The sequence below is a fragment of the Arachis duranensis genome, chromosome 9, assembly GCF_000817695.3.
Source record: "Arachis duranensis cultivar V14167 chromosome 9, aradu.V14167.gnm2.J7QH, whole genome shotgun sequence".
Classification (NCBI taxonomy): Eukaryota; Viridiplantae; Streptophyta; class Magnoliopsida; order Fabales; family Fabaceae; genus Arachis; species Arachis duranensis.
The window spans coordinates 116,388,477-116,399,355 of NC_029780.3; the positions used below are offsets into that span (position 1 = coordinate 116,388,477).

At 36.8% G+C, this 10,879-nt stretch overlaps 1 protein-coding gene across 5 annotated transcripts in view; it reads right to left on the bottom strand.

Annotated features, from left to right (window-relative positions):
- Positions 1-10,879, bottom strand: part of LOC107467820 (thioredoxin Y1, chloroplastic) — a 33,744-nt gene that overhangs the window by 15,578 nt on the left and 7,287 nt on the right. Inside the window, exon 4 of one of the 5 annotated variants that reach the window (XM_016087019.3) lies at positions 9,129-9,282. The exons of the other annotated variants lie outside the window; for them this stretch is intronic. Coding sequence (XP_015942505.1) covers positions 9,217-9,282 — 66 coding nt within the window. The 3' untranslated portion in view covers positions 9,129-9,216. Of the gene's footprint in view, positions 1-9,128; positions 9,283-10,879 lie in introns of those variants that run through there. 5 annotated transcript variants of the gene reach the window in all.

Genomic DNA, 10,879 nt, shown 5'->3' on the forward strand with positions numbered 1-10,879 from the left:
ATTTATGTTTGTTTATTTTTTTGTTTCTATTTTTAATTATAATTTTTTATTTGTTTCAGAGTTCAAGAAATTTAGAATCAAGACATCTGAACCAAGATTCATATGATCTCCGAGTTGAGATCGAGTTACGAGATAGTGGATTCTATCACATATCTCAAATTGGGAGACTTGTTTTGCACAATGCACTTATAAATGCCTTAATCGAGCGATGGCGTCCAGAGACTCATACGTTTCATCTTCCACACGGTGAATACACGATAACCTTAGAGGATGTTGCAATGATATTTGGACTCCCGATAGATGGTATGCTGGTGTCAGAATTTATAGATAGCAGCACTAATGGCCTCGAAAATAAATTCATGACACAATTTGGTATTGTACCTACTGCCGCTGATCATAAAAGAAGCAGTGTCAAGCTTGCATGGCTCCGCACCCTAAAGCGGCGCATGCAGTTGGACATCGCACTTGGTAGTCAAATGTACGTCAAGATACACTTATTTTGTTGTTTGGTACAAATTTATTTTGCGACAAGTCAGGAATGACATTCCACTGGAAGTTCTTGCCTTTGCTCCGAAATTTTTCTGACATTAGAGGCTTTAGCTGGGGATCCGCTTGCCTGGCACATTTGTATAGGGCATTATGTCAGGCATCACGTTATGATTGCAAGGAGGTGGATGGCCCATTGGCACTACTTTGTATATGGGCTTGGGAACGGTTACCGTTCCTAGCACTGGTGCGATTGCATCCTAGTTTTCCGCTTGCATGCAGGTAAAATTATTTCATATGTTAACATATTATCGCTTATGTATTGTTTAGGTATATTATATAACATATATTGGTACTGAGTGTTAGAGATTTATTTTATTTTAGTTGGATGTTTTGGCGCTCGTAGTTTCACGGATACCAAAAGTGGACCATTTCTCACATCAGGCGTTTACTAGATGATATACTTGCAGATGGGGTTAGTTTTTTTGTTGTATTTAACAGTGTTGTTATTAATATTGGCATTATATTTGTGTTTGTATTTATGCAGTCGTTTTGGAATGTTTTTGCAGTTTGTGTGGAACTCGTACATTCCTGATCATATAGAAAATATTGTAGTTCCAAATGACATTTTGCAGCATCGATTGATGTGGAGTGCAGTTGTGCCACTAATATCGTTTGAATGCATTAAGTGGCATGCATCAGACCGGGTCATGTGGCAATTCGGTCTGGTGCAGGAAGTTCCTGGAGAAGCTACTCGTCTTGTAGAATCTCACAACGTGGTTCTAACTGGACCAAAGAACAAAGATTGGAGAGTTGAGCATTCTGGATACATTATGAGCTGGACAAACCGTTTGAGTTCCGTTCTGGTTGGTGATCCTACACTACACCATCAAGTATCCGATCGGTATATGCAATGGTATACAGAAGCATATGGGGCTCACCTGCAATTGACTGGTTATGTTCCACAGCCACAGCCACAGGCACAGCCACAACCGCAGCCACAGCCGATCATACACCCATACCAACTGCCAACTTCCTTTCCACACCAGTACCCGTACACACAGCCAAACCCTGAGCCTGGACCATCATTCTTCAGTCAGTTGTTCCCTGACTCACACTCACTACACATGCCTCCCTACCAAGGATATTATCGACCTTTTATGTCACAGCATGTAGACATAGCTGCACAGTCATCAAACCACCAGCTATATCAGTGGGTGGCTGAAACAGAGACATCTCAATGGGTAAATGACTTGTTCTTTAACCCTCAGCTACAAGTGCAGCAATCCCAGCCTCAACCTCCTACAGTTAACGAGTAGGTACCACAGCATAGTCAGCAATCGCCTCAAATTGCGCCGGGTCGGTCATCTGTGGATTCGAGACTAAGACGTCGCAGTCCATCTCCATGCTCGGGGTCTAGAAGGTCTGTTGACTCGATCCAGAGTCTCGCTAGAGGGATTGGTCGCAGTAATGCTATTAATTTTCCTCAGGTGCAAGCACCAATGACTGCGGCTGATAATAATAGTGAGGACGACAGTGAAGATGATAGCGATGGTAATAGTGTAGTTAATATTGGTGTATTTAATATTAGTCTATTTATTATTGTTAATGAATCCTAATACTTGATTAGTGTATTTATTCTTGTGGTTGTTCATGTCATGCAGCTGCGGCGGAAGATATAGATGGGGTGGAAGGTGCGAGAAGTTTCCACACTACCGATATACAAAAGTAAGGGGTATAACTTGAGAATTGACCCAATACGTAAGAGCGCAAGTAGATATACCCCTTCCACAATAAAAAAGGCAGTAAAAAAATGTACTAAATTTGTGAAAAAGACATTTAGCAAGTAATCTTTATATTTGTTGTTCACCTATTATTGTAAGATTGCTATTGTGGTAAGATTGCTATGGTAGTTTTTGTTTAATTTAATTCATAATGTAGTACATAATCCAATACAAGAAGTAAATAAATGCCCAAAACCCTAAGAATTATGAGCACCACCACTAGCACTTGACCCTGGACGCTGAGGGCATCTACTTCGATTGTGACCCTGGCCTCCACAAAGCCTGCAACGCCTAGGACCATGCATATCACGCATATCCATTTCATTCAAGAAACGAGTTATTTTAGGACGTCCTTTGGATACTCTCTTTAAGTGCAGATTAGGTATATGCCTTGGTCCTTGATACACAAGCCATGTTGCTGGGTTTCCTAATGGCTTAAACCTTGCTCTATACACCTTCTTTATCTCCTCCATCCTATATACGTCATGAACATATTGTTGCCAAATCAAGTTGTTGGTTCGCACAACACACAAAGACATGACGACAAGGAATTCGATATGTCTAAAACTCACCACAATCACAATGCCGTTGACGGAGATTCACCGCAACTCTAAACCACTGGGCATCTCGCGCACCTCAAAAACCTCATTCTGCCTAGCAAACAATTTAACTTGGATGTTTTCCACTGCCTGCAGATTTAATTGAAGTTTGTTGATTGCATATTCAGAGAATACATGTCCTGCATTCGTTCGAGCCTCAGCTTCAGCCCTCTTCCTAGTGAACAACTCATTTAACCTGTAAAAAGTTGCCTTGAAAAGTGATGTAATTGGAAGATTTCGCATCCCCTTTAATACCCCATTGATGCACGCTGACGTGGGATCCGATCGAGCCACTGAGTGTAAGCCTCACCACGCTCACGTAATCTTGCATACTGCACATTAAATTCACGCACAGTCCTACAATAACCTGTAAAAAAAAATAAGAAAAAAAAGTATCACCACATAACACTAACATCATTATTTAACTATAATTTACGTACCTATATTTACAATCAACTTCTGTAAATACGGTGCCTTGAAATTCCTTAAGAAGTTGGATGCTATGTGCCTAACACAAAACATGCGGATAGCTCTCGGAGGCTCCCATGATCCGTTACTATGTGCTATTGCTGAGGTAATAGAGTCGTGTCGATCAGAGATAAGCCCAATACCATTCCGCGTCACCACATGTGTGCGCAAATGAGTAAGAAAGAAGTGCCATGCATCAAAAGTCTCACCCTCAACAACGGCAAATGCAAGAGGCACAATATTGCCATTGCCATCCTGAAAAACTGCAACTAAGAGAGATCCTTTGTATTTGCCATACAGATGTGTGCAATCTATTTGGACGATTGGTTTGCAGCTCCTAAATGCTCTAACGCAAGGGTAAAAGCTCCAAAACACTCGTGTCAGTATCCTAATATCCTGGACCACCTCATCCCCTAGGTAAGCTGGTGCAGTTTCAATCTCAACTGCAACTGATGGATCTTTTTGTACCATTGCTTCAAACCACGACGGCAAAGCTTCATAAGAAGCTTCCCAACCACAAAAAATATTCGTAATTGCCTTTTGCTTAGCCAGCCATGCTTTGTGGTAACTTATCGTATAATTGAATTTCGACTGTACTTCAGCAATCACAGATTTCACCTTTAAAGATGGATTAACTTCAACCAATGGCTTTATAACCTCTGCAATCATGTATGATTTTATCTTGGCATGATCTTGGCATGATCTTGAGAGATTGTTGTCCTGGAGCATGTGTGACTACCATTGTACCGCCTTATAACCCAACAAAACTTTCTCTTAATAAGACTAGCCCTGATAAGCCAATCGCAATTTGTTCCATATTGTACACACTTAGCATAAAATGTAGTTGGCTCAGATTCACACACTCGATAATCCACACCCCGATGAATGGTATAATCTTTAATTGCTGCAAACACAGTTTCTCTAGAACTAAACTCCATGCCAATGACAAATTCACCATCCGTAACAACAACAGAATCTACACCAGCCATAACAAGAAATAATTCTTAATATTACTAATAATGATAATAATAATAAATTAATAATAATAACAACAAATAATCGTAATAACAAATAATAACAATAATAGTAATGCGTAATATAATAAAGGCTAATAATAATTATTATAATACTAATCACAATAAAAATAGAAGACTACTTACCTGCATTGACAAACTCAGGAAATTCTGGTGCATTCATAGCATCTAGATCCAAAGCATGCAAAAAAGAAGGCTCTTTAGATAGATGTTGGCTCGTTAGTGCATTTGTCACATCTGCAACGTCAGGCTCAATTATGATATCATCTTCGTCGACATCTTCAGCTGGGCCAACAATATGATAAGTGCCATCTGATGAGTTTGGAAAACTCTAATTTAATTTGGATGATGAACAAACAATATTAAAATATTTAATTGCAAAATTATTAGTTCAATCTTCATTAATCATATGTTAATTAATAATTTTGTGATGCAGGTTTCTTAATTGGGCCGGAAAAACAAAATGTTATCACAACTGAGCCCATATTTATTTTTGATGAAAGCCTTCTGTGTTTGATCCGAAACCAAACTTATCAGGAAAGCAAATGCTTTTAGTGGGCCAAAATTCAATAAGCCCAATGTGTTTTAGGCATGCTATGGTCTGAAAGGAAAATGATATTGGGCCAAAATGAAATCTATTGCTACCAAGCCCAATGTTGATGAATGTTTCCATGCCTTAGTCGAATCCATGAAGCAAATGAAATGTCAAAATGCTTCCAACGGATTCCACTTCATTATTTTGAAGGATTTCAAATTTAATTAATGCATTGGAAACATAAGAAAGAAAGAGAAGATTGATTTGATGGCTATTATGACACTACACGCTACTCAACAAAGGGAAGTGGGAAACTTAAATTCGCTTTTATTCTCTCTCTTTGTTCATTGATTATTGTTCAAATCCATTGAATATTTTCTCTCTTCTCTCTCATCTCTTTCTTCTTCTTTCTTCGGTTATTACACAGGAAGCCATGGAAGAAGATACTCACCAAATATGGTTAGATTTGGTATGGATATCTTGATCTTTTCATGCTCAAAAAGGAAAGGATGAAGATTCGGCCAGCAAGGAAGATCTTGGAGGCGTGGCTTGTCTTTGATTCTGCTCAACCACCACAGGGAGTAGCTAGAGTGGCGAAGTGATGGTTGAAGACAGAGATTGAAGCAGATGAAGTCATCATCATCATGAAGCATCAAGGGCCAGAAATCCATCTTGGAGAGGAAGCCAAGGATGGAGAGCACGGATTGATGAAGAATGATGATCAAGAAAGGACTAGAGGTAATTGCATGTTGGGTTTTGCATGGTTATCTCTTCTCTCTCTATGTGGCCGAACCGGTTCTGTTTCTTGAAGGAGGAAGAAGTTGGTTTGGGTGTTGGCTTCAAGTGTGGAGGCTTCTCTCTTCTTTAAAAAGGGAGAACAGCCACTGTTTGGAGTAAGGAGTAAGATTTGAGAGTGCAAGGCACAGAGTTCTCAGAGCTACCTAAGCTAGCAGTTCTTCTTCTCCTTCAATGTTTTCTGTTTAATATTTTTCTGTTTAATTTTGTCATGTCTTGAGTCTCATGGAAAAAGGCAAACAGTGAGGTTTGTAAGAAAAAGCCATAGAGCGAAAAAAGGCAGAGAGTGCAAAATTAAAGGAAAAAACCATAGAAGTCTTAGAGTTCCTTTGTACATCTGTGTTGTGTTTCATGATTCTGTGGAAATCCCCTTGTAAGTTGGGTTAGCACTTTACAAGTTGTAATCTGGATGATTATAGTGAAATTCCATCATTGTTGTGATAGAGACTGGATGTAGGCTGCACTGCACTTAGCAGCTGAACCAGGATATATCTGGGTGTAATCTTCTCTTTCTTCCAACTTCTATTCTGTTTTTACTGTTCAGATGAAAAATCAAAAATTGTCTCGTGCCAAGTGACGAGATAAAATGAAAATGTCTCGTGGTTAGGGACGAGCTAAAAAACAGAAAAGTTTCTTCAAGGTCCAGCAAGTGTTAGCAAGCGAAAAAGGGGCTAAGATTCAACCCCCCTTCTCTTAGCCACTGAAACCATCACCATCGAATTCCTCTTCACTTTCAGTGTTATAAACCGCCAGTCGATGTTAGGTTCGGGTAAATTAACCTCAACTAATTCTTCGAACTCAACATATAACTCGATAACTGACACTTGTGCCCGTGTTTGTTGGTAGATCGAAAACATCCCTTGCATACTTGCATCGTCAACCACATACATTATTTGAAATTGAATAAAATCCCCAAATACTAACACAGGTTGTCTATAAAAAATATTTGTGACTTTCTTTAATATTTGATTATCAACACACTGGCAAAGTATACTCTTAAATTCCTCATATGTTATTCCAAAAGGAATAACAAGATCATATGGATTTTCACATACAAAACTCACACCTTCAAATGTTTGTGGAAAGATTTGACCATTATAATATATTTTCAAACTAACACTTTCCTCCATTTTTCTTCTCTTACTCTCTCAACGAAATAAACCACACTCATACGCAACAAATTCGTTCTTCTTTTTATAATACTCGATGTATATTTTTTTAATCTAAAAAATACAATACGCCCCCTGCGTAATGTTATTCCGTCCCCTACGTTTTGATAATACGCCGTTCTTGTATTGTCAATACGCCTCCCTTATATTATGTTTTTAATATTAAATTAATACAATACGCCCCCTTGTATTGTGTGTTTAATATTAAACTAATACAATTCGCCCCTTGTATTGCTTTTTAAAATTTTCAAAAAAGCAATACACCCTTTGTATTGTCTTTTTTTATTTTAAAAAAAATATTTAGTTAAAGCAATTTGCCCCATGCGAATTCTCAGCCTCCAAAACATGCAAAACACCAACAGATCCAATAATGAAGCAATTCACCAAATCCTAACCAATACTAAAAAAAAAAAAAAGCCTATAATTAAGCAAGCCTAGAAAAGTGCTGAGTTAGTTCTAAGGAATAGAGAATCACAACAACATCCCATGTTTATGCAAATTCTAAAACCACCCTTTTAAAGTAAATAAAAGCAACTTTTAAAAATACCAACCCGTCCCAAGTTGCATACTTCCCGCTGCTACTAATCGCGCCGCTCCTTCTTTCTCCAGAATGAGGGGAAACCTGCTCGGAACCACCGACAAGCGGCACAATCACCTCTCTTCGACGCTGCGGATCCTTCCGGACGATATCATCGCCGAGATCCTGGTGAGGGTTCCGGCGAGTTCCGTTGTGAAATTCAAGATTGTGTGCAAATCATGGAATGCACTAATCTCCAGCCCAAAATTCGCCAGCGACCACCTTCACCGCTCAACAGCATATCCAACCATGACCCGCCCACGACTCCTATTGGAAACTGATCGCGGATTCGGAATTTTCTCGGTGCAGTCTGTGTTTAACAATTCATCCCCGCCTACTGAGGATGCCTGCTTCCAGATGGATGATGATGTGCGTATCTTGGGTTCCTGCAATGGCTTGTTCTGCCTCGCCTTGATCAGCGGTAATAGACGCTGGGAATCCATCAGATTGTGGAACCCTTGTACCAGATTGGCTTCCGATTGGTGGAAAATTCGGCAAGAGTGGCCCATGATCGGGAATTACATGTATGGTTTTGGCTATGATCATGTGCATGATAATTACAAGTTTATTGAGGGTTCTTGGGCACTCGGCTACAAAGTTCACACCTTTGGTTCGAATTCTTGGACAACCATCATTCAACATCTTCCATTTTATCCCCAGCTGGCGATAGGGAAGTTTGTGAATGGCACTCTCAATTGGGTAGCTAAGCCCCTTGACAACAGCTTAGAATGGGTTATCATTTCCTTTGACTTGGCCAACGAGAATTGTTGCCCAATGTCCCCGCCTAATATGGATCATGTTGATTACGATTATCGTACTGGTGGCTATACTATGTTGGGTGTCTTGAGGAACAACCTTTGTGTTTGTTTCAATGAAAACTATAGTCGTTTGGCTTTGTGGGAGATGAAGGAGCATGGGGTTCAAGAGTCTTGGACTAAGTTGCTCACCATACCTAGGGAGCATGATGTACCCCGCCGGGCTTATGAATTCCCACGGCTTCATTCATTTAGAGTCTTGTACATCATGGAAAATGATGACGTTCTGGCTGTTTACTATTATTCCAATGCTTGCAAATTACTTATGTTTAATGCAAATGTTGGCCAGCTATCGCATCCAAATCTTTACAAAGCAGGTCTTCTGAACTGCTATGTTTATCATGAAAGCTTGGTTTCGCCCTCCCATTTAGGTCTTCCATGTTTTTTATATGGATCCACTACTGATTAAATCAACTACATGTTTATTGCTTAATGACTCTTTCTTGTTGTGGCTTCTTTTAAGTCCTACTCTCATTCATTAATGCACTTTATTTTCTTTTCCTCAACTTGGTGTAGCGCTACATGACTCTACTTTCTAGTTTCCATCCATATGATTATCCCAATGGCTATCTAATAGTAAATTAGTAATATATACCTCTATCAGTACTGCATAAGGTGCATCAGGCACCGTCAATTCATGTTCTCCAAGGTTTCCATACCCTGGAGAAAACACAAGCAATGTGCATCAAACATGTATAACATTGGATTCCTAAATCATGGAGTCATGACAATTAATCAAATCCTTTACTTTTGAACAAAAGCGAAGGTCCTAGGTATGCTGGCACTTATTTTCAGATTCCGATACGGTTTCTACCACCACTTCCATAAAATTTCCAGTTAATACAAAATTTTAGAGGAAAAGGATAATGTAGAGAAGCAATTTCCAGAAAGTGCAGCTTTAATTAAACTATACAATTAAAAGTGATAGGGTGAACAACAAAAGACTTGCTAGGTTTATTGCTTGACTTTGAGACCAGTTTCTACGCGTTCAATGAGCTGATCTGCAGTCATTGCTCCCTCCTGCAAATCATACCACAAGAGAAGATATAAAATCAAGCAAACTAACCAGCCATATAATAATAATAAAAAAGATTATGCAAACTATAAATAAACGAAATATATGATGTAGCTTCAACATGAGAACTCAGTTTTGTGTTTCGAAAATTGGTGGGCACAAGGGAAACTTTCAAGTAAATATATTAAGTAATAATGGTATGACTTCAATATATTTATAGTTATATATACAAAACGAGTGTGAAGATAACATAGGTCTTCAACATTCTTGAACAGATGCACTTATTAGATTCTTAACCATGTAATCAAAGCATGTTTTCATTATGTTAAAGTCAACAAGAGCAAGCCTTAGAGACAAAGAATGTGAATGAATGTGCAAACATCCAGTCCTAATTTCGAACTAGATGCAAGTCCACTATATCCAACAATGCAAAGTTAAAGTAATATTACAATGTGTTATTAACCTCTTTACTAAACTGATTTATAAATGTAACTTCAAAATTCCACCAGAACTAAACAAGGCAAGAAGAAAATGTTTGTTTCTTTGCTTAAACCTAAACAAATTTAAAGAAATACATTTAAAATTCTAAAATCGCAAATTGGCCAAATAATTCAGGAATCAGTGTAATGGAATAGTAAATAATCGGCATAGAAGATGAAACTTAAGAATGATTTCTTGGTATATTTTAATGTTAGTATTTTTATTGTAAATAATTAACACTGAATATAATTAATTTTTATTGTTATATTATTTAATTACTGATTTACATACAATCATCTATGTATTTGTTGTATATGTATTTATTTGTGTGTTATGATTTTTGTTAAATTTATATTATATTATTATGCATTATTATATATACTTATATAACTAAATATATTAATATTAATATATTAATATTAAATATAATATTATTAATTGGATATATATATATTTGAAAAATTCTTTCTCGTTGAAAGGGAGATACTTTTTAAATTTAAAAAAAAATTAAAGAAACTCTTCTGGCGGTAAACAAGTTGTTTTTAGAGTAATTAAAAAGAATAAAAGAAAAGTGCCTCATCCACTGCAAGAAGGGTGATCCCTTGGTCTCTTTAAAAAGCTTAAGAATAAAAACAATTTGAAAACAAAATAAAGTGATATCATATTTATAATAGTTATAACATATGTATAATATGACGTGTTTATAGTATTTTTTGATAATATTAACTATAGAACTGTTTTTTTTTTAGAATTTAAATTTAATAACAACATCAAAATTATTCTTAAAAAGAGATGATTATATTATGAATTAGATAGTATTTATAATAATATAACCTCTTATAACTCTTATAAACTTAAGAATAATTTCTTGATATATTTTAATGTTATTATTTTTGTTGTAAATCATTAATACTGAATATAATTAATTTTTATTGTTATAATTTAATTACTGATTTACATACGATCATCTATTTATTTGTTGTATATGTATTTATTTGTGTGTTACGATTTTTGTTAAATTTATATTGTTATACGTTGTTATATCTATTTGTATAATTAAATATAATATTAATAATTAGATATACATATATATTAAAAAAAAAACTCTTTTATTTGTTTTAG